Genomic DNA, 23,674 nt, shown 5'->3' on the forward strand with positions numbered 1-23,674 from the left:
TTCCATTCCAATAAAGGACAAACTATACAACCTTGTAGCATCACAAATCCTAATAGACATCACGGTTCAAATTAAGACAGAGAACATGAAACAACTTACAGCATTAGAAGAACTCCATCGCTCACACAAAAGTTTTTCCCCAAACTCCATGAAGAGAATTCCCAAAAAGAAAAACTCCTCTCCATGGCATTTTGCTTCTGCAAAAATGTGTTGGGCCTAGTGTTTTTTAGGCTTTGTTTTGATTAACTGAGCTTATGTTCCTTTTCATTAACTGGGCTTGTGGGTTTATCATGGGCTGCAAATCTTTCTACTCAATGATTTTATAGGCCTTTTTTTCCCCTCTTATTAACCCAGCAATCCTGAAACATGGCATATGAACTCATGAAGGAATGGTCAAAATGATTTTTGGATGGATGAATGTTCATAATGTTAAGTCCAGCTCATGTCCTTTAAGGCAAGGCATGCATTAACTACAAAACTTCCCTGAAATGTCTTGAAACACATGCAACAGCCCAACACAGAACCAGATCCAGCTATCAGTCTCACAACTTTTATCTTGCAAATTTTATTGCATTCCCTCAAATGTTGAAGAATACCCAATTTCGAAATTAATGAGTGCTTGCTTGTCTATATATTTTTAGACAAGTTTGATACATACATAATCATATATACATACAGACATTTATGTTGTCTTCTTACCAAAAAAAGAAACGATTACCTTATCAGTTAGAATAATCTTAAGCATTGGTTTCTTCGTAACTTTTTTGGTTAGTCGTCCTTTGTCTTGACAAAGAAATTCATAGAAGAAGCAGCTTTGGACATGGTCGCATGAAGACTTGTTTGAAACAGACTTTTCATTTTACTTTGAAAGTACATTTCAATTTCCGACCATTTGCCTGGCCATTCAAAGTCATACATTACGACCAAAAAGTAGGAGAAACTTCACGTCAATATACACATCTTTTGAGCTGTATATATATATATATATATATATATAGGACAACAAAACACAACCAACTTAAGTTAAATAAACTACCAAGAAAAAAGAAAGACTTGTTCATTAATTGAAATCGAAATGAAAGAATACAAATTGCAAATTAATAGTACAATATAGAAAATGAACAATCTACTGGTGATTTTTTTCCCAGTCATTCTAGTTATGGAAACAGCATTATTTCATGAGGAGACCTAGCTAGGTTTGCAAATAAACGAATTTTAACGATCGTTAGGATGGTTTAATCGCAACGAACGAAAAAGACTCATCCGACGGTCATCATCATCATCTTGACGAATTCCTCGTAATTAACTTGACCATCACCGTCCAAATCCGCCTCTCTGATCATCTGCTCCACCTCTTCATCTGTTAATTTCTCACCCAGATTGATCATGACATGCCTCAACTGCATACATAGTTGTTAAAACATATAAAAGTTTAATTTTTAATTAGGCCTAGATTCATAAAAGAATTGATTAAGAACGTGAAATTCAAATAGATGGATCCTCTGTTTCAAACATGGTTAGTGTTCATTGCATATGCAGACGTAATGGTTCTATAAATTAATCTGAACGAGGTGAAACACCTCATATACAGAGGAGTATGCTCTTTTAACTCCGACATCAAAATCAAACAATTCAAAAACCAGTTATATTTATATATATATTGGCTATCTCATTATATTAAATGTGCAGGGTAGAACACAATTATATTTATTAAAAAAAAAAAGAGGCTTACCTCAGTAGCTGAAATGTAACCATTCTGGTCCTTGTCAAACACTTTGAAGGCCTCTTTGAGTTCCTCCTCTGCATCAGTCTCCTGTATATTATGTACATAAACAAAGATAAGAATTCACTCTCAAGTGCAATTACTCATAATTCAATTGTCTAGTTGTTCATATGCAAATGATTTAAGAATTATATATATATATACCTTCATTTTCTTGGCCATCAAGTTCAAGAACTCAGTGAACTCAATTGTCCCATTGCCATCAGCATCAACTTCACTAATCATGTCAAGCAGTTCTTCTTCTGTTGGGTTTTGATCCAGTGACCTTATCACTGTTGCCAGTTCTTCAATTGTAATGCAACCTATACATTAAACAGGTTTAGAAAAAGAAATTGCATGTACAATGTGTCAATGTCATCTATATATATGTGTGTGTGTGTGTGTGTGTGTGTAGGTGAAAATTGTGCAACTGTAAGCAAAAGAAGAGAAATAGCAAAAACTGACCATCTCCATCCTTGTCAAAGAGACAAAAGGCTTCTCTAAACTCAACAATCTGTTCATCACTCAGCACTTCTGCCATTGTGTGGTGTTGTTTCCTTGAAGCCTCCAACCACTTCAGCAAGCTAGAGAGAGAGAGAGAGAGTTGAGTATAGCTCAAGAGAGAGAAGAGAGTAATATGTTGAGTATAGCTCAATCTTAGCTGGGTATTTGTAGGATTCCAATGTGGAAAGTCTTGGGTTATAATTAATTTAATTTACTTGGCAATAAATTAATATAATACAGTCAAATTAACCATAATGACTTGATTTGGGGTTTATGGTATTGGCCTTATTATGTGAAGAATCAAAATCCCATCTTTTGGACCATGACTTTTCACCTCTCTCTCTCTCTGCATATACAGTCTATAGATATATGTTGAATAAAAATTATGGTAATGGGTTGCGTATAATAAGATATGTGAATAGTTTTCTTCAAGGACAGCTGTGAGGGTATGAGGTTTGGGAGACAAAGCTCATTCAAAGTTAATACAAAGATGGTATTTCGCATGGGGAGGTGTGCACTTTTTTTTCAAACCCAACAGGCACGCTCCCTTGCTTACAGTTTCACTGTCAACGCGTTTTGCATACTCACATCACATACTATAAATACACTGTGCCTGTTTGTCAGTGTGTTTCAATTGTGTTCAGTTGCACCGCACCATAGTTTTTTGTAACAAACTAAACAACTTTTGCGTTCCAACTCACCTTACAGCACCACAACTTTTTACCTCACAACACCTCACCACACCTCGCAGCACTCCCAAACGCTTACAATATATGTTGAATTGTCCTACGTAATCAAATTAGGTCAATTATTTTATTTTAGATTAATGTATAATGTAGACGTTAAGCGATTTTATATTAATATTATTACTCATCTGATATAACCATAATATAGATACGCCAAAGGCACCTCACAGCACCACACCACTGTTTTAAAAGTGATGCGTCAAACAACTTTTTGCGTTTTAACTCACCTCACAGCACCACAGTTTTATAACTCACAGCACCTCACAGCAGTTGACAGCACTCCCAAACAGACTCACTATATCATACACATTTCTCTTAATATATATATATATATATATATATATGTAAATGTTTGTGATATGGTACGCTTTCGGTACACCAATTCCATAAGGTGACAAAAGGCATTGGACAAATGGTTTTTCCATAAATTTTGACCCATTAAATGATGAATTTAATGACCTCTTCTGTCTAACGCGGTTTCTCTCTTGCGAAAGAGTGTTCTAGACTTTTAGGTAGGGATGACAAAACTTCTTTCCCGTCAGGATTATCTAAATTATTCAATCGGAATTAAATCAAATTTAAACAAAAATTATATATTCAAAATTCGAGTCCAAAGTACAAATTTTTTGCTCGGTTTAAAACAGGATCCGAGTCCGGGTTCAAACACATAAATCTTGTCTGATTTACTTGTTCAGATCCAAACCCGGATTAGGTTATTCTTTGATTTACTTGTTTGAATTTAAACTAATCTGGGTTTGGTCAATTAAATACGTTCGAAATCCAATTCGAGTTAAATCCTAACATGTAAATATCTCATAAACACGTGTTGTTGTTCGACCTATAACCAACTTGAAACCAATCTCTTTGCCATCCCTATTTCTAGTCTTCACAGGCATATTATTATAAAGTACCGGACCCGTTGAAGCCCACTTCAAGCTAGGCTGATTAAATCAACTGAGTTGAAATTTGAAAAATTGAAGTTGGACTCATCGAATTATTTGATGATCTAGAGAGGGTAGACCGATTCAATTCCAAACACCTAAATTGGGTTTTAAGCGGAGAAACTACAAAGGATTTGGTTCAAAGTAGTTAGCCCAAGAGACCCTTTGTTATAGGGTCATGGTCACGGCTCCGCGTGGACTCTCAAACCTGAACAGATACATTGACAAGATAAGCTAATTAAAGGAATTTACATAATTTAATTGTAAGGTTCGCTTACCTGACTCCACTGAAGAGTGAAAACGACATACAATCAACAGACACATTACATAGGGAATGTAATGTCAAGTCCTTTGATTCCCCTGCTCCAGGCAACAACTGCACTGTAATGGTGGAGGTTGAGTTCATTCCTAACAACAATCACACAGGAAGATAAAAATGAATATGCAGTGTTCCTACTACAATCAAAAACATTAATATGGGTGAGGTTTCATAGTTCATAACTGCAAATGACACAAATCAATACCAGTTCAACCCCAAGTAGTTTCTAGATTCTGTATCAGCTCACAAAAGCAGCTAATAGCTACTGAAAATACCATATATTACAATTTTATTTTTTTGGGTGTATGGGAATAGGGAAATATCAACTTCAACTCCGAACGGAATAGCTGAATTGAAGCATGAAAGTAGAGCACCATAAAAGAGACACCATACTCCAAAAGCCTAGAATAAACACGTCATATCCTAGTTACTCAGACATTTATCATGACTCCAAATTTGAGGACATTGGAAGAATTGAATCCTGAAATCTACATTAAAAAAAAAGGATGAACACACGCGGATACCATAAGTTTTTACGTTTATTTGATTCCCTCATCATTCTTCACAGCAGATGCTTTACACAAAGATGATAAGCACATTCTAGACACCTTAAGAGCGAAAATAATGAAGAGCATTGCGTCCATGCGACCAAAGAACTGAAGTCATAGGTTATATTGGTTATACTCACTAATACATAAATTCTGGCGAGGCTTCAGAAAGGGCCCTCCAGAGTGCTGCGGTAGCTTTAAGCATGTAATCCTGAAGGAAATGTTCCCATTTCACGTGCTTCAAGAGGATCATCTTCAAAATAAACCATTAGCTAATAAGATAATCCCAAGCAATCAATAGTTAGGAAAGATGGTTGACTATCCTTTTTTTTTTTGTCTCTTTCCTCTCATATTGGCTGGTCTTTTGGGACAATTTGATCTTTAAATCCACATGTAAATAGGTACAAGCACATAGTAAGTTGCAGCCAAAGCCCCGAGAATGAATCGCAAAATGGACACAAAAGGGTTCACAATTCACAGGCTTCTTTACATCCTCCACCTTTGGACCAAGCAGGTTGAGAACAACAATTTATGATTGTTGGCAGAAACATGTAACTGGAGAAAGTTATGCTTCTAATAAAGTTCACTTGGAAAATTGGTGGTTAAGAAATGCCCCATATTTGTTAATAACATTGAGATTTACCAACCTAATGCTCCTAGTACAAAAATCCCTTCCATATCCCGCTGTCTCTCTCACTTGAAGAACATTTATGCCACTGCTTCCCACTTCCTAAAACCCCAAACTATTGAAGCTTAGCATCTTCGATCTCAACCTTAAGGGAAAGTAAATGTAAACAATTGTTGGACTTGTTGGGACATTTACTTTTCCTTCACTCTTTCGATAATGAGATTGCATATTGCTTCACTCTCAACAACAAGTCTCATGCACCAGACTCCCATGGTGGAGGCAGGATTTGGGAAAAGACACGATGTATGAAGCCTTCCCCAGGATTACTATGGAAATGATATTTCCAAGACTGAACCACCGCCTACGAGTTGTTGCAAGACAACCTTACCACTAGGCCATGTTCATTCTTCAGTTAAATAATAAAACTAATGCAAACACCATAGTCGTATGATTCAAGGGCAATGTTTTGTTCAAACGGTATTTCATAAATGACTATATAGATGTCAAAGGATGAAGATAATAGCTACCTGCAAAGGGGAGTCCCCAGACAAGGGCTTTACACCAGTCACAGAGCAACCCATGATCAAGCCATGACAACGAATGCCAGGGTACCATTTTCAACCAATTCTTTTGAGTTTAACATCTTTGAAGCTATCTTTTTGAAACCAGTCAATGTACTCCTCTTCCTTCGGAGGAGAGCGTCCACATATCTGCAAAAAAAAGAGACAACCAAAAGGTCGGGTACACTGGCCCAATAACGTATGCTTCCCCCTATTTCAGTACCCAATACATATCCTTGATGCCACAGGGGGATGCGGCCAGTAATAATGCTGTCAGACAATATCGCATTACGAAGACAGAAAATGGTGAGGAATCTAAATTTAACTTCTAGCATAATGTGAATAATTGAAGACCCATCAGCCTCCCAGCAAAAGTACGGTCCTAAAGGCTTTCCTATGCTAAGCCACGCAAATCCTCGTGCACCACCATTTCAAACTTGACAATGATAACTCACAGCATAATCATAATGGCTAAATTTGGAATGCCATTTCTTAATGTCTAAAACTATCAAGCATACACAGAAAAAAAAACGTCACACCTTTCCCAAATTTCAGTTCTTAGAACTTGAACATGCAGCAAAACCTTTGATGATGGAAATCATGCTAACTGTGCATGCAGTGGACCTAGCTTCCTAACAATTATACAGCAATAACTTCGAGGGAAATCACACAGTATGTATAAGCTGCTCAAATTTACCTTCCAGCAGACACATATCGATCAGCATAATCAGTAGGGAAAGGAAGATCCTCTGCATCCCCTTCAATAATTGCAATCTTTCAAGGGGTCCTTCTGCTTAGCCTTGGCAAGCTCGTGTGGGAACTGGGAACTGATCAAGAATGGTGGCATTTTTGGCATCCACATGCTTAATAATGCCCAAGGTGGTGAACCCAGATCGCTCACCAACATCCACTAGTATCATGTTCCAGTCATAGAGATCAGCAGGCTTGAGTGCCTCATTACGCATATCCTCAGTCCAGTGACCAGGATTTATAAAATGATCATAAATGATTGACAGGAACCTGTAGAACCAAAAGGGCTCTTGCTTGTGTTGTATAAACCTAGGCTGAGAAGCAGGCCTTGAGGATGACATAGTGCATCTGGGTGTTAAGATTCTAGGTTTTCGATTCTTAGTACAAGACAAATTAGACTTCTAGGAGATAGCCACTGATATGTAAACTTTAGCTCGCAAAACCTAACCCGCTTGGGGCTGCCCGACTAATATAACTCAAACTCTCAGCTCCATTAAGTAACGAAGAAGCCATTCTCTTGAAATCGAAGAAACCTACAAACAAAAGTCAATTGTTAATTCCTTATCTATTATTGATTGTTGTTGAAGCTTACTGTTTACAACAATGTAATTGGGAGAAATTAGAAGGAATAGAAGCAAATGGCTTACCTTGATTACGGATACTACAAGAAATGGGAGCAATTAGGCCATGAAAGAGAGGCTTACGGATTCCCCAGTCTCTCCTCGATGAGAACCACTCACTCCAGACTTCTAGTAGCGTACCGAAGTACAGAGGAGGTGGACGGATTGCCTCTCTCTACTGGTTTAAGTTTTAACTATATTGAAATGGCAAATCATAGACCGTTTTGTGGTCTATAAAAATATGAATAAGCTGCCACATCATTTCTCTTCAAAATTCACGCCAAACATTTCCATTTGCATCACGTCCTGATTTCTCTGAACCAAGTTCCTTGTAGTCAAACTCAGCAGCCTCCCAGAACTTCTCTTGCCACTCAACAACACTAACTCCCCTAGTCATCATCCACCTACAAGTAAGACCAATTAGGTCTTCGCTCAATCCCAGTCTCCTTCCACCATTTTGGCCCATTTGGATTCTCTCCATAGGATGAAAAGTCATCCACTTTTTCAAGTGCATGAGCTGCCTCTGCGGCATGTGCTGAAAATAATTCACCAATTTCATGTCCCTCTTTTCCCAATGGCATCTACGGAGCTGGGTCTTGAACTTCCACTTTTTCAAACCCATCAGTGACTGAAATGGAGGAAGGGGAGGCTTGTGGTTGCTCTCCAAAAGTGTGCTCTCAAATGGAATTGATAGAAGGTCAACATATCGATCTTTCTCGACCACAGGGTTGGTTGAAGTTAAATGCACAGAAGAATTCTAGCAGTCTGCAATTCATTGGAATAGTCCAAATTTCTATCTCCGTCGGGTGGTGGTGGTGTCCAAGACCAAAAGTCAAGACCCAGTGTTCCACTTCCAGATGTTCCTAATCAAGGCACATAGACACTCCGATTCCACGCTTCTGTTTGAATTCATAGATTTCATTAACTAAGAACATAATCCGTTTCTAATCAAGGCACATAGGCACTCCAATTCCACGCTCCTCTTGGAATTCATAGATTTCATAAACTAAGAACATAATCCATTGGCCTTGGAGCCAAAAGGCACCTAACAATTCAACATATGAATGAGGTGCACGGTGTGAACATGCCTTCCACACAAAACTTCGATGTGTTAATATGATTATCAAACCAAGTAGCCAACAAATAAAATAGTTGCAACTTCCAAATGGCATCTTCTAAGTTCTAACAGGAAAAAAACACAAGAATAAACTGAATTTTAACCAGTAACAAGGAGAAAAATATCGGCTATAAAATGTGATTATAACTAACTCATGAATCCAGAATTGTATATTATTGAAGAAGATTTAATTAATAATATACAAGAATGATCACAATTACTTGTTCAACTCCAATGACACATTCATATGCACACAATAGTAATTTCTCTTGCTCCAAGCTAAATTGGCTCCAGCTCACAATCCCTCTATTTCTCAGCACAGTAAAAACTCGAAGTCTAAAATTTACTGTTCTTATTCTCTGATGCTTAATAAGAGTTCAGATTTAAACTGACAACATAATGTAACATTTTCCACTAGGTAAGTTACTCTTTCACTTTAGAATCAGACCTAATCTCCCATAACTAGCCTCTCATTTTCTGAAAAGCTTAATGAAAATAGTGATGTAGAGTAATAATCCAAATAAGAACTTCATGGTGTCCAAAAATTCCCAAATTAAACATTTGTGGATGGCAATAACCCCAAAATCAGATCAAGAAAACCTCACGCAACAAACAAAAAGAGAACCCCCAGTTAGAAAATTCAAGCAATAAACAGAGTTCCCAATGTAACTGACTATTGAGGTCCCATTGTTTCACTACTTTCGCCTTCCGTATTTTCATTCAGAAAAGAATTTTCCTCCTGGATAACAGCGCGCCGCTGCAATAGCAGCGGCAGCACGATCAATGACCTGCATTCGCTGCACTCGGTCCCAATCCTCCTTTGAAACCTCAGGGTCTTCTTGAACTCCGGGCTCTTCTTCTCCAATCATTTCCATTTCATTGAAGTCATCCCCATTCTCGTCAACACTCACTGGCAGAGTTATTGGAGACACTCTGGAACTCGATTTTTTTCCCCCTCGCGATTAACGGCCTGCCGCTACATATCGAGGTACGAATTCCCATCACTGGAAGCCCTAATTCTTATGAACAGTCTAGTTTCGTCTGGAGAAGGCTTAGTCGTGGTTTCACAGTGGAACCAACCGATTGTGCAGGGCCGCAGGGAAGAAGGTATACGGCACGAGGGATGGTGCCGAGACCGGACGCCATGGTTTCGGTGTGCTTGGGCCTTGGAGTGTGAGCGAGGGAAATGAGAACAACTTCGGCCGAGGGCTAATATCATCATCGGCTTAAGAGGAGTCGGGTGTTATAAGCCCAATATGGCCCATACCTGTGTGAGTAATGTTACTATTTTTAAAAAATGACATATCCAGTGGCCATTTGGGATCGTATTTGGTTGGGTATTCTGTGCTTCAATGAGGGAAGTCTAACATAATGGTGGTATGATGAATCGTAGTTAGAATTGGCCAGATCTGAAGTCTTTCCAAAGAGTAACATTGACCGACCAATGTTATTTTTTGAAACAGTAACATCGTCCGATCGATGTTATTATTTCAAATAGACATATTTGGTGGCCATTCTGGGTCATATCTGACTGGGCATTGTACGTCTAGTGAGGAGAGTTCAACGGAAGTGGTGGGGTAATGAACCATCGTCGAAATCGGCCAAATCTGAGACTTTTGTCTTGGGATGGTCGTGGTTTTCCGATCATTTTCCTGTCAAATGGACTGTCATTGATGGTGATGGAAGGTCGGAATATGTTCGTGATGGTGTGAGCTTTAGTTTAGGTTGAATACCAATGGGCAACAATAAGAAGAAATGAGAGAGAAAGAGAAGAGATGTGTAGTTATTATGAGAGGAAGAATGCAATAGTAAAAAAGTAATTAACATATTAATGATGCCTTGTCAGTATAATTTTTTGTACGGGACTTAAATGTACAAAAATTTCACTAGTGGTATTGACATGAAATTTTCCCTTTAATGGGTTTTGTTCTGGCCCACTCAAAGAAGGCCTCTTCTCATCTCGTGTCTTCAAATTCAACTGTGTCAACCTTCACAGAAAAAGGAAATACCACAACAAACGAAGCCACAAATTTTTTTGGATACAGAGAATGGATGGACAAAACTCAAACTCGATAACTATATGAGATATCACAAATATGAATGTCATTTGAGGTACACCGTACTCGTGATCAATACTCGAAAGTACATGAATGCCCTGAGGTACTCCTGATTGTCAAATGGAGCCGCTTGAATGAAGTTTTTGAGGCATAAAAAATCAACTTATGAGATCTCCTTAATTTGCACAAAATACGATCACATTCATTATTGCGCATAACTCCATGTGTTGCTTGCGGACTGTACATACACATTTATTGGGCCCAAAAACCACGTCCTAAAATACAAACGACCCAAATGGGCCCATAGGTGGTTGAATATCCGGCGGCGTCGTAGGAGGCGGGTTAATATCCGTGGCATCGGAGGATATACATCCGGTGGAATCGTTGGTGGCGGATTGTTATCCGGCGGTCTCGGAGGAAATAAATCCGGTGGTGGATTGTGCGGCAAAGGAATATCAGGGTCATCCGGTGGTGATGGTATTGGCGGCCTCGGAAATTCCGGTCGAGTTACCGGATGAGGGTCGGTTGTGATTTCGGGAGGGGTAGAAGGGTCAATTTCAATCTCTGGAGACTTGGTAATCTCGGGCACTTCAGGAGGTGGAAACGCAGGTTCATCATAGTTTGGAACTGCAGGGAACTCCGGTGGACCCTTGCCTGGGAATTCTGGTGGGAATGATGATAAATTAAAATCAAAGACTACAAGTGATGGAAGGTAAGGTTTGTTATGATCAACGATTCTCAAGGCGTTGGCAATTGTTGGAACTGCAGTGAGGGGAGGTAGGAACGGCAGTGTCTTCGGTGGGAGGGCAATCGGTTTCTTCACGATACTGCGTGAACCGATCACTACTTTGACCAGGGACATGTTTTCGCTAGCAATCTTCGTGGGATTTTTGATAACAATGGACCAGCGGTGCGTATGTGTTGTTAAAATGCAAGACAGAGGCGACACACGTGGCAGAGGTGGACACGTGTATGTCATGCAGGAAGTACACATTCTCATTAGCTCCACGTTGACATTATATACCACATCTGACCAATCATCCCTCCGACACGTGTTCGGTCAGAGTCCCTCCAACACGTGCTCCACGTTGGCATAATTTTTGGTCACTTGGGAAGAATTAAGCAGGTCCAACTCACTCACTGAATATCCGAATGTTCCAATCGAGTATTCAAAGTTCAAAATTCAACGAATATCCGAATGTTCCAACCGAGCATTCAAACTTGAAAATTGTTTCGATATGCATATTTTTTACCATTTGGACAATCAAACCACTGATGTGGCATAAAAAAATCAATATAAAAAATCTATCTGCATGTGCACATTTAAACAATTTTCAACTTTAAATTTCCAAGTTGAAACGTATGAATATTTGGTGTGAGTTAAAATTGACCAAACTCTTTTAGTAACCAAAAGTTGCATTATCCATTCAAGTAGAAATTACGAGTCCTTGGAATCCAGTGTAAATGCTTCTATTGTGCAGAAGTTTTACCATTCTCTAGCAACAAATTTTTCCTCATTGACAAATGTTTAAGGAAACGCTTCATTCCACAGAACACGCAAATTCTTCAGACAAATAGAAATATCAACAAAAAGAATCTACATATTTGATGAAGAGTAGCATTCATACACTCAAAGGTACACAGAAAAGATGTTTCCATTTCATCATTTTTTTCTCAATCTGAAAGAAAAGGCAGGGTATCAGTTACTTATCATACCATCAACTCGGGGCTTTCCCAGTAACTCGCTGAGCGATCCACCCAAGACCATCATAGAGCCCTTCACCGTTAATTGCGCAGCAGGCTTGAATGTGCCAATCGTGATTCTTGATGCTGTGGAGAGAAAGGGCATCAGTTATCTCAGCTGGGCTCATTGCATCCTTGAGGTCTTGTTTATTTGCAAAAACAAGTATTACAGAATGTTGAAGATCCTCATGTCCAAGCAACCTGAAAAGTTCCTCCTTCATAATGCCAATCCTGGCCCTATCAGTGCTGTCTATCACTGCAATAACAGCATGAGTTCCACGGTAATATGTCGCCCATGATGTCCTAAGCCTGTCTTGACCGCCAAGGTCCCAGACCTAATAGAATTAGCAGAAAATCATGTTATATTCTTGATACATCCAAGGGTTTCCTTCAAAGAGGAGCGAAGAAAAAAGGGGGAGGACAAAAAGGGGGAGGGGACACAAGGGTCATTGATTCCACAGCAACACAAAAGTGAGCAACCAAGTTAGTCATCCAAATACAGTGCAATACAATTGCTTAAAGACATAAAATTCAACCAACAAGTGCAGACATCATCTTTGTCTAGTAAAGGAGGCATCACAAATACAATTGCACTAGTCAAGAATTTGAACGCAACTATTAAACCGAAAAATCTGCCAAAGGTCACTAATTAGGAAAACCAAAAGGCTGAGATGAATATAATCACATCATATATTGAAATCCGCAAATATGTTCTGATTTGAATTGCCCGCTGGACCAAAAGGTAACAGGTTAGAACCCTCTCTCTTTGAGCATCTAAGTAGATATACCACTCCCTCAGAAAAGGCTTTACCATTCATTTTATTTCCATAAGATCCAAAAGATGGAGAGACGCATATTAACATTTTGCATACAGCCAAGTACGAAAAGTCCAGGCTTCAAGTTCCATTTCAACAGGATTCAGCCACACTCACGACACTTCCAAAATGCGTAATGGCAAAGTCCCATAACTTTCATGTCCAAAAACGAAAAAATGAGGTGGTTCGCTGATTGCACCAAAACTTTGCCTAAAAGCATTGGCGCACTAAGAAATCCAACACTAGCTTATCTTATCTTTGCCTTTTTGCTCAAAATACAAGCCAAAATAAAGTAAGAAAAGATATGCCTCCCCATAACCCAATAGATTTGCCCATGCATCTATATGGCCTAAAGGAATCCTTTCCCATATATTAGTTTCTCAAGAATATTTTGATGCTCATGTAAGTTCAATTCTATAACCTCCTCATTTCCCAAGTAAATTGGCCAGGGCATAAGGATCTGAAGCATATAATTCACTCCCTCTTTTTAGCAATCTAAATCAAATATAGGCAAAACAACGTACAGGCTGACTTTTTTCATTTTTTATAGGTTATTTTTCTTCGTAACACCTTCATCCACGCCCTAAATGAAACAATTTTTTCCTTTAGAAGGAATATTAACAATTTAGTAATGAAGAAAAGTTATACATAGACCAAGGAGTAAACCAAGATACACAAGAAAAGATTTGTATTCTTGACAAACAAAAAAGAAACTCAAAGAAAGCCGATTTCATACATATATCTAAGGCAACAAAGCGAGGAAGCTTTTGCTTGTCCGAATTTTTTTTTAATAGAAAATTTGCTTTTGCTTGTCCGATTTGTAATGCCCTAGGCTAAAAGGCTTTCTTTGGAATATTTTGAAGATGAGGGATCAAAATTTTACACCTTTGGTCCACATGTGGCAAGAAGACAACACAATACAAGAACTAAAAAGTGTTGATAATATTGGGTAGAATAGACGTAGTGAAGATCCTCATATTGCCAATAATATAAGGTAATTCTTCATCGGCTTAACATTGAATCTTTTCCCTAAAATCCCTACTCATTCATAAAAAAATTATAACTTGAAGAAGATAAATCATCCTTTTTCTTTGGGAAGAAAAAGAATCAGCCTACACGCTTAAACCGTTTGCCTCCTGCTAACTACAATTGCATTACATTTCTCTCTCCCACTTAAGTGACGATAAAATCTGCTTTTTCAGCCATAATAACCCCACCTATTCATCCTACATCCTTGCAACCTTCCATTATCTCGTTTATATCACATTTTGATAAACTTATACATGGTAAAACAGCTATAAAGTTGAAACAATAAATAAGACAAAACACCTAGTGCTAAACCTTCAACAAGAAAGAAAGCCTAAAGAAAACAAGAAACAAAAAGAAATTAGAGAGTTCAAAGTTTTCACCGCACCTCAAATCGAATGTTCTTGTAGACAAGTTCCTCAACGTTGCTTCCAACAGTAGGGTGAGTAGTGACAACCTCTCCTAAATGCAATTTGTAAAGCGTCGTGGTCTTGCCCGCGTTATCCAACCCAACCACCACAATCTTGTACTCCTTCGCAGGGAACATCATGAACCAAAATCTCGATATAAATGCACCCATTTCGTTCTAATTCAACACCTATATTTGCATATCACAACTCAAGTCACAAACCAGAACTATAATAGAATAAGATGTAAAAAAAACCAAACCAAACCACCAATTCACTCCACAAAATTCTCATAAAAATTTATCAAGAATTGAACAGGAAATCAAATCAAGAAGCAATACAAAGAACCGAAATCAAGAAGGATCGGTATAAATGATCAAATTTTGATTGTGACACAGATCTCGAAGAATTAGATAAATAAACGCGATCGAACCTGAATCGAAGATGGTGATGGCGGTCTGAGAATGTTCGTCGATGGAAAGGATCGAGAATTCGAGACCCAGCGGAGTCCTAATTTGTGGCGAAGAAATGATTTGGGGAATCTATGGTTCCGTTTCAAAGATATGCGATCTGGCTTCTATAGGAAGAGATAAAGTAAAAATCTACTAATAAATAATCGCTTGTTCGTTAATGGAGGAAGGTGGTGGGAAGCGTTGCTGTCCTTGCCACAGTGGCAGATGACGTGCCACTACAAGTCGGTGGAAGACCACGTCGGCCATTTTGACCATTCAAAGGGTTTGAGGTGTTCTAACAATCTCTCCAAGAAATCCCCTCTCTCTACATTAATATTTGATCTTTCAGAGTTCACAAGATTACTAAAGAGAACTTTATTTCTTTGTTGAGTGTTATGAGAGATCTAGAGATCTTTTTTATTTGGGGACTCTAGAGGTTTTTGGAGGCATGAGTATTTTCGTGAGTTCAAGGGCTTTGCGGACTGATGCTAACTTTGTGAGCTCAAGGTGGTTGCAAATCGATAACATTATTGTGAGCTAGAGATTGGTGTGCGTCTCTCGTCGTCGGTGAGCCAAGTTAATCAAGGGGTCTATTAGAACACCTAGGTATAATTTATTATATAGGATTGCGATCTAGATTGTTTTTTTATTTTTTATATTTATCTTTTATAGTGTATTGAAAGAGGGTGGTTGCTCATAAATCGAGGTTTTACCTTACTCTTCATGATAAGGGATTTCTCGTCAAATAGATGTCTCCATTTAAGCTTTAATTTTTTTTATGCTTCCTCTTGAATTGATTTGGTTGTGATTATATGATCTTAAATTAGTATGCTCAAATTGCTTATGAGAGAGTATGATCTTAAAAACAACTAGACTTGTTAATATATGGCGCATGGTAGCAAGTCCTCCCTTTCGCAAGTGAGTCGTTAGTTGACGGTAATCACTTTGTATGTAAGGAATCATCTACTCATTAGGGCGTGTGTTCGACTCTACCCCTCGTCGAACCCCTGTTTCAAAAAAAAAAATCCTCCATTTCTATTTTTTATGTAAAAAAATATAAAAAGAAGGGTGTTTCTGTAACCACATCAAAATTCAGGGCTTTTTTGTAAAAAAAAAAAAAAACAAGTAGTCCCACCGGATCCGGACATAGCCGTTTAAGATCCGGGGAAGATCTCAAAGCTCTGTTTGCTACTTTGTCTTTTGCTTCCTCAACAGGCGGCATCTGCGAAGCTCATATCACACATTGTCATCTCCGCCCCCAGTCAGTTCACCCTGTCCCCCCTCGCAAAATCCATAAAATTCTCTCCTCGTTAAATTTTCTTTCTCACCTACACTTACGGAACTACGCTCTCCCTGAACTTCATATTCTCTTCGTTCGACCGAATTTGCCCGGTAACCATGTCACAGTCTCTCCGTTTGTTCACTCCTTCCCAGTCACGGTACCTCGCTTTACCTAAACACCCGTACTCGAAACCCTCCCTCTTGAATTCCGATTGTTGCATCCCGATCGTCGTTCCCAGGCATTCTATCTCTATCAGAGCCTCTTCCGATCCCAATTATTCACCGCCGCAAGTCCTGGTCACAGAGAATGGCAAGGGAGTGCCAGGGACAACTGGGTTTACGCTCGCGGCAGTTCCAGCGACAGATTCGTCAATTGAGGTCGATACGGTTACTGAGGCGGAGCTGAAGGAGAACGGCTTCAGGAGCACCCGGCGGACTAAGCTAGTATGCACCATCGGACCCGCTACCTGCGGCTTCGAGCAGCTGGAGGCGCTGGCTGTTAGTGGCATGAACGTGGCTCGCATCAATATGTGCCATGGGACCCGCGAGTGGCACAGACTAGTCATCCAGCGTGTGCGCAGGCTCAACGAGGAGAAGGGATACGCCGTCGCCATCATGATGGACACTGAGGGCAGTGAGATCCACATGGGCGACCTCGGTGGCGCTTCTTCCGCCAAAGCCGAGGTAAGCTCTGATTTCTCAAGTATGTCCATATTCAGCGAATTTGAGTGTTCTTATTAATGGTTACCAAAAAAAGGTGTTCTTATTTAATGCAAGTTTTTCCTCTTGATTAATTTGTTGAAATGTTTTGTGGAACAAATCTGATTTTGCATGCAGGATGGTGACATATGGACGTTTAGTGTTAGGGCGTTTGATACACCGCTCCCAGAGCACACCATCTCTGTGAACTATGATGGTTTTGCAGAAGGTTTTTATCTTATATTCTAGTCATTTCTTTATAATGTGTTTTTATTTCACTATGTTGATGTGCATTGTTGTTCTTCTGCGAGTCTTAACTAAGCCTTAAAAATTATACAGATGTGAGCGTTGGGGATGAGCTGCTTGTGGATGGTGGGATGGTCAGGTTTGAGGTGATTGAGAAGATAGGTCCGGATGTCAAATGTAGATGCACTGATCCAGGACTGATGCTACCACGGGCTAATCTGACATTTTGGAGGGATGGGAGTCTAGTACGGGAAAGAAATGCAATGCTTCCCACCATTTCTTCCAAGGTTGGTCCTGTTTCTTTGTTTGCTGCTTTGATACTATTTGAATTCTATCTGTTCAGTTGTATGTGGATGTTTTGATATGAACTGAAGAAAGGAGATACGGGAATGCCATGTAAATAGCCTAATAGGAAAAACTTTCAACTGTTAAGAAAGGATTAGAGATACGTTCCAGGATCTTCTTTTAGATTACCCGAGCATTGTAGCGCTATGAACACGTTAGAATGGTTTTCCATAGAATGTCAACATTACAAGTTTAACAAAATTCCTTCATGCTTTCCTTGTTTACTATGTATATGTTTTCTCACTTTTCTGGCTTGCAAAGCGTGTTTAGAGTAACTTTACCTTTCTTATCCATAAAGTTTTAATATTTAATATGGCTATGATTAGAGTTTGTATGAAGACCTCTGTCTTTTAACTTATTATAGGTATATAGGTCAACGAAGTATGATTTCTAGTTCATGATATGACAGTAGATTTCATCGCTATCCAAGTTATCAAGTATGTAAGCATCCTTGATCAGTTGGAGCTGCAGCATAAATTATTTCACGAACCTCTAAAATTATAGGAACAAGGTTATTATATCAAGGTTTCTGAAATTTATGGGTGGATATTTTAGTTCTTTTGAATGAAGGTTTTATCTTGGCTATTTGAATGAAGAATTATATTTTTTCCTTTTCATGTATTCTTTATTCCTTCATCTGTTATTTGGTGGTTGAGCTACTGGAAAAAACTGCTAAGAAAAAAACTAAAAAAAGTATGTAGTGGTTGAGTTTTAGGTTCAAAATGTTAGATTTTCCTTTTCCTTTTGAATTTTGTATTTGAATCAATTCTCATAGTCATAATGCATTGTTTCTTCTCTGTGGTTATTTTTATATTTGTACGATGCCTTGTTTCTTCCTCGTTTCTTCTCTGTGGTGTATTTTTATATTTGTACGGTGCAACCTAGAGGTCATAGTTTTAATTTTTGACAACCTCTCCACATAATATGTGGGGGTAAGGTATGCGTACATCTTGCTTGTCCTCAACTCCGCCCACTGCGGGAGCCTTGTGCATAGGAGTTGTTTACATTTTTTTACAGTATTCCTCTTTTAAAAGGCATGAACCCTTACTCTATGTGTGTAATATTCTTTTTGGGTCTTTGATCTCTACCTTCTTGATCTCGAGTTCAGTTGGATACTTAGAAGTGGTTTTTCCCATGGATAAAAGTGCTATATTCTTTGCTTCTGGACGTCTACAATCTGCCTAAGTGAAGCTTGCTGAGATTTCAACAGATTAAGGTAAACGGCTAGTTGTGGAAGTGTAGAAGATCAGTTGCCTCTCGGGGAGGTGAAAGTAACGACCAGGAAATCAGTTATAAAACTTTTGAGTACTGAAAAAAAAAACCCAAGAGAAAGATTGGAGGTGGAGATTTAGAGGGGTTTCTGTAGAGATATTTCATCTATGTTTGAAATAGAGAGCCATAGTTCTAAAACTTATATGATGACAGAAAAAAACAATTTCTTCTAGTACGTCACTTTGCTTTCTATCTGCAATGCAGATCACCTTGGCCAAAAAGCAGAAGTGTCTTTGACGTATTGCATATCTGCAGAGTAAGACTCAGACTTTGATTCTGCCCTCTAAAGCTCATCAATATTTCTGAGGAATCCACAGCCTTGAGAAGAGCTGCAGCTGATCAGGCAAATATTATTGTGGATGCTTATTCATTTAGAAAGCTTGTTTGCTGGATGGGTGACTCTGCTCTTCGTCCAAGGAAAGCAGGGGGTGCTTCCCTTGGCTGTTTGTCTTTAAAAATGCATGGTGATTTTGCTCTTTCATCAATGGGGAACCATCAAAAGATAAAAAGAGGAAGAAAATAGCACAACAGAAAGAATTGCTATAAACAACTAGACTTGGTGTTTAGGGATGTAGTTGATGATTGCCATTATCTATGAGTCGTTGTGTTGCTGACACTTGAACCACCTCCATTGCTCTTTTGCTAAGGGTGGTTACAATTGACCTGCTAGTTGTGTGTTTTTATTGCACTTACATTATCACATTTATTTCTATTTCTTGTGTCGCTGGGCTATGTGCGCATCACTTCCCATTTTACTCCATCATGTTCCCATAATGAAAATTCCTGGTCTCATGCTCAAACTTTTTATTTCTACAGGATTGGTTGGATATTGATTTTGGGATTGCAGAGGGTGTTGATTTTATTGCGATATCATTTGTAAAGTCTGCTGAAGTGATTAATCATCTCAAAAGCTATATAGCTGCTCGGTCTCGTGATAGGTAAGTGAGATATATATCTATATGTGTATTCTCTTCAGTTGTTAAAGGGGCATCATGCATTTGCCCCCCTTTCAATCAGACTGGATTCTTCTTGATGATATCCATTGAAATGATAGTCATCTAGACGATTCCTTTTCTAAGTTTTAGTTTTGTTGATTTCTTCCATATGCTATGATGTCATCGTTGTGAGTATGTTGGATCATGTAAAATGTCATTTACTCTTTGTAACATTAGATTTTTTTAAATGCTGTTTACAGCTGCTACTTTTTATTTGCCCAAGTTGCTATTTGAACTTAAGTGTCCGAAAATGTTTCAGCGTCTATGATATGTGTGTTCTTCTTCTTGGCATTTTGACAGATATAATATAACCTTCCTTAAACTGACATTTGGATTTATTTGTGGTAATACAGTGACATTGCTGTCATTGCAAAGATAGAAAGTGTCGACTCATTGAAGAACTTGGAAGAGATCATTCGAGCATCAGATGGAGCTATGGTGGCGAGAGGTGATTTGGGTGCTCAGATACCTCTGGAACATGTCCCATATGCCCAGCAGAAGATCGTTCAGGTGTGCAGACAGCTAAATAGGCCAGTTATTGTTGCCTCTCAGCTACTTGAGTCTATGATTGAGTACCCAACACCAACCAGAGCTGAAGTAGCAGATGTTTCTGAAGCAGTCAGGCAACGAGCAGATGCCTTGATGCTCTCTGGAGAGTCAGCCATGGGGCAGTTCCCAGAGAAGGCATTGGCGGTTTTGAGAAGTGTCAGTCTAAGAATTGAGAAGTGGTGGAGAGAAGAGAAACGTCATGAATCTATGGAACTTCAGGAAGTAGGATCTTCATTTCGGGACCGTATTTCAGAAGAAATTTGCAATTCTGCTGCCAAAATGGGTAAGGATCTTCAGTTCTATAATATATCCCTCACAAATTTGATTCTTCTTGGTGTCTTATTTGCAATTTTGCTCACCTGGAAATAAGCTTATATGATCTTTTGCATCCTGATATATGTCGGTTTGTTCGATTCTTCTCTATAGAATGAGCTGGTTCTGTTTTTTGAGCCTTTTGATTTGTAATATCCGTATCATGCTAGGAGATGTACATGTGGCTGCATATCTAGAGTTCCATTTCAATATGAACTAAGAGTAAATATTCAAAGTCCTGATGCATTAGAGGATGATTACTAAATTTAAGTAAAATATTAGATTTACATTTTGATTCCCAAATATCACTGGTGATATGACAAGTAATTGGACCATGTTTTATATTTCTAGCACTTAATAGACCAAAATTATTGCAAATATTCTACGCCCGTGGCTGTGTATAGTTTAAAAAATTTGTAACTCTTCCTCCTCTCTCATTATAATATGTTTTATTGAGAGACTAAATAAAAGGTAAACAACTCCCGCGCACAAGGCTTCTGACATGCAGCATGCACGCAGATCTACCCTCACATAATACGCGGAGAGAGGAATTGTATATGTGACCTCTTGTTGCACCTCGGCAACTCTATCACTGGGCCACATGTTCGTATGTTCTTGAGGAACTAATGCATTACAGAAACTTTATTAGCTACTATATTTTTATATTGTTTGAAATACAGCACTGAGCACTCTTAGGCAGTATGATTCATTCATTCCATTTGCAAGGTCATGTTAGAAAATTGTCACTTTTATTATGGCCTAACATTACTACTTCTTTGGATTTTTTTTTGTGGCTTAAGGTGTTTATTTCTTATGTTTTGACTGAAAATAATAAGGATTGATCAATACCTCTAAGACTCAACTTCCAAATGCTCTAAACACAAACCCGTCCTGTTGTCCCCTTCTCTTTTCCATGATTGGTTAAACTTTGATGCTGCTTTGATTGTTACATGAGTTGTCATATGTTTCGCATGGCATTTTGCAGCTAACAACTTGGAGGTGGATGCTCTTTTCGTGTACACAAAGACTGGGCACATGGCATCGCTTTTGTCGCGTTGCCGACCTGACTGTCCAATCTTTGCGTTTTCATCAACGGCATCTGTGCGGAGGCATCTGAACCTACAGTGGGGCCTGATACCTTTCCGTCTGAGCTTCTCAGATGATATGGAAAGTAATCTTAACAAAACATTCTCCCTGCTAAAGGCCAGGGGGATGATCAAATCGGGTGACCTTGTCATTGCTGTCTCAGACATATTGCAGTCCATCCAAGTTATGAATGTTCCTTGAGAAATGGACTTCAATGGGGAATTTGGTATTGCAATGTTTTTCGACCCTCTTATAGATTGTGTTATTTAGTGACTGCTGCATCTGAATTATCAATCCAAAAGAAGATGTGGGAAAATTTTATGGTAAGAACAAGGAATCATGTCTTCCATCCTCTCTACCTGTTGACCTTAACCTGGGTCATTTCTTGAAGCAATGGAGGAAGGTTTAGTTTGTTCCACTTGAGCAACAGTAACGTTGCCATAGGTGACCCCACTATTACATGTAATCTGATTTGGGCCATTTGGCTTAGAGTGAGGCAATATGTAGCTGTATTATTCTGCTCTGGCCTTTGGGTGATAATACAGTGGACGTTGTAGCATATTGTTTTGTGTGGCTTATCAATATGTATTTCTGTTTCAGGGAAGGATAATAATAGAAATGATCAATCATTGTTTTGGGGAAAAGCTTTCTTTTAAGGGCAGCCATTTTGGCCTCTTTTTTTTTATTGACCCATTTTAACCATTTAGGATATAGCAATGCAAACATGGTTTGACAGGTTGAGCCACTCACATTTGGATTTGTTCTTGGAAGTAATGTGTGTGCCACAATCTGAAGAATGATTTTATTCTGTCTATAGTACATGACTTGTTCTAAATATGCAGGCAAGCATACACAGTCTCCTTCGGCTAGCTTTGGGCCTTTGAGGTTTAAATGTAATGACCAACTTTGCAATCTCAAGTGTTACAATGGGCCTTTGATTGGATCACATTTGTTGCTACATACATCTACTGGGTCTAAATCCTATAAACGACACAATGTCAGGTCTTAATTGTGGATATTGACTTTCTTCTATTGTAGAGGAGCAAAGAAAGATGGGTGGAAAGGGATGGAAACTGGAAAGTGTTGTCGGTTGTAGAGTGAATGGAAATTATGTGCTTGTGTAGACCCGAAGATCTGCGATCAATATTTGTTGAGCGGGACTTTCGACAATCCTACAAAGATCACATAGGGTAGACCGTGAAGCTTGACACTGGTATAGTGTCGACTGGAGTACCTCCAACGGTCAAGGGATCATCTGCGGGGACCATGAGGATATTTTCTTTTTTTGTAAAAAACCTTATCTGGATTCAGGATTTCATTGTAATCATAGTATGGCAAGGCCAGCATAATGTTGGGCAATAATGTATACCATGCTTGAAAACCCAAACAGATGGCATTATTGTTTTGAAAAGCCATGATGTAGGGAGAAATACACTCGTACTCATACCTCCTCCATATAGTTGACGGTGATTGAGATTTATAGTGAGAAAAGTGAAAGGGTTTTAAAGAGAGAGGAAGAGCAAGATACCTCCATTTAATTGAGATCCTTTGATGAGGTTGGGGACTCATGCATTTATAGGGTTCTGGTTATGTGGAGAGCACGTGAGTGATGAGCTGGCAAGTCTTGGGTTTTGCTTGGGCCGTGGGCCTATGAAGGAGCTTCTTGACAATGTGGGCTTTGTCTTTGTAAATTAGACAACCCAAACCGTGGGTTTGTTGGACTTGACCATGGCTCACGTGAGCTTATGGGGTTTGGCCTAAGACTCTCGTGGGTCTTTTTTGGCTCTATTAAAGCTCTCATGGCCCTTGTTGTGAACTGTCTAGACCGTGGATTTGTTGGACTCGACTCAAGACTCTCATGGGTCTTGTTGAGCTCAACTAAAGTTCTCATGAC

At 38.9% G+C, this 23,674-nt stretch overlaps 3 protein-coding genes and 1 pseudogene across 3 annotated transcripts; 1 reads left to right on the forward strand and 3 right to left on the reverse strand.

The window, feature by feature from the left end:
• Nucleotides 1–1,033: 1,033 nt before the first annotated feature.
• LOC120000483 (calmodulin-like protein 11) lies at nt 1,034–2,401 on the reverse strand. The gene is made up of 4 exons (XM_038848582.1): nt 2,228–2,401; nt 1,928–2,085; nt 1,733–1,813; nt 1,034–1,400 (listed from the first exon to the last, which is right to left on the reverse strand). The coding sequence occupies exons 1-4, from the start codon at nt 2,301–2,303 to the stop codon at nt 1,260–1,262; spliced, it is 456 nt and encodes a 151-aa protein (XP_038704510.1). The 5' UTR covers nt 2,304–2,401; the 3' UTR covers nt 1,034–1,259.
• A 3,630-nt stretch (nt 2,402–6,031) lies between these two features.
• On the reverse strand, nt 6,032–9,701 carry LOC120002467 (annotated as a pseudogene).
• Nucleotides 9,702–12,044: 2,343 nt separating this feature from the next.
• On the reverse strand, nt 12,045–15,137 carry LOC120005666 (ADP-ribosylation factor-like protein 5). The gene is made up of 3 exons (XM_038855475.1): nt 14,977–15,137; nt 14,525–14,734; nt 12,045–12,630 (listed from the first exon to the last, which is right to left on the reverse strand). Exons 2-3 carry the CDS (start codon nt 14,714–14,716, stop codon nt 12,271–12,273), a joined length of 552 nt encoding a protein of 183 aa, XP_038711403.1. The 5' UTR covers nt 14,717–14,734; nt 14,977–15,137; the 3' UTR covers nt 12,045–12,270.
• A 1,067-nt stretch (nt 15,138–16,204) lies between these two features.
• On the forward strand, nt 16,205–22,424 carry LOC120002775 (pyruvate kinase isozyme A, chloroplastic-like). Its single transcript, XM_038851589.1, has 6 exons — nt 16,205–16,960; nt 17,114–17,204; nt 17,315–17,508; nt 19,655–19,776; nt 20,187–20,665; nt 21,680–22,424. Exons 1-6 carry the CDS (start codon nt 16,394–16,396, stop codon nt 21,979–21,981), a joined length of 1,755 nt encoding a protein of 584 aa, XP_038707517.1. The 5' UTR covers nt 16,205–16,393; the 3' UTR covers nt 21,982–22,424.
• Nucleotides 22,425–23,674: the final 1,250 nt, after the last annotated feature.

The sequence above is a fragment of the Tripterygium wilfordii genome, chromosome 1 (assembly GCF_013401445.1).
Source record: "Tripterygium wilfordii isolate XIE 37 chromosome 1, ASM1340144v1, whole genome shotgun sequence".
NCBI classification, from domain to species: domain Eukaryota; kingdom Viridiplantae; phylum Streptophyta; class Magnoliopsida; order Celastrales; family Celastraceae; genus Tripterygium; species Tripterygium wilfordii.

Excerpts from the sequence above, each read along its gene's own strand:
- LOC120005666 (XM_038855475.1), bottom strand. The coding sequence starts at position 14,716 with ATGGGTGCATTTATATCGAGATTTTGGTTCATGATGTTCCCTGCGAAG. Across the intron at positions 12,631-14,524 it reads ACAAGAACATTCGATTTGAG|GTCTGGGACCTTGGCGGTCA; the intron begins GTGCGGTGAAAA and ends TAATTCTATTAG.
- LOC120000483 (XM_038848582.1), bottom strand. The coding sequence starts at position 2,303 with ATGGCAGAAGTGCTGAGTGATGAACAGATTGTTGAGTTTAGAGAAGCC. Across the intron at positions 2,086-2,227 it reads CTTTGACAAGGATGGAGATG|GTTGCATTACAATTGAAGAA; the intron begins GTCAGTTTTTGC and ends TTTAATGTATAG. Across the intron at positions 1,814-1,927 it reads TGATGGCCAAGAAAATGAAG|GAGACTGATGCAGAGGAGGA; the intron begins GTATATATATAT and ends CATAATATACAG.
- LOC120002775 (XM_038851589.1), top strand. The coding sequence starts at position 16,394 with ATGTCACAGTCTCTCCGTTTGTTCACTCCTTCCCAGTCACGGTACCTC. Across the intron at positions 17,509-19,654 it reads TTCCCACCATTTCTTCCAAG|GATTGGTTGGATATTGATTT; the intron begins GTTGGTCCTGTT and ends TTATTTCTACAG. Across the intron at positions 20,666-21,679 it reads CAATTCTGCTGCCAAAATGG|CTAACAACTTGGAGGTGGAT; the intron begins GTAAGGATCTTC and ends GGCATTTTGCAG.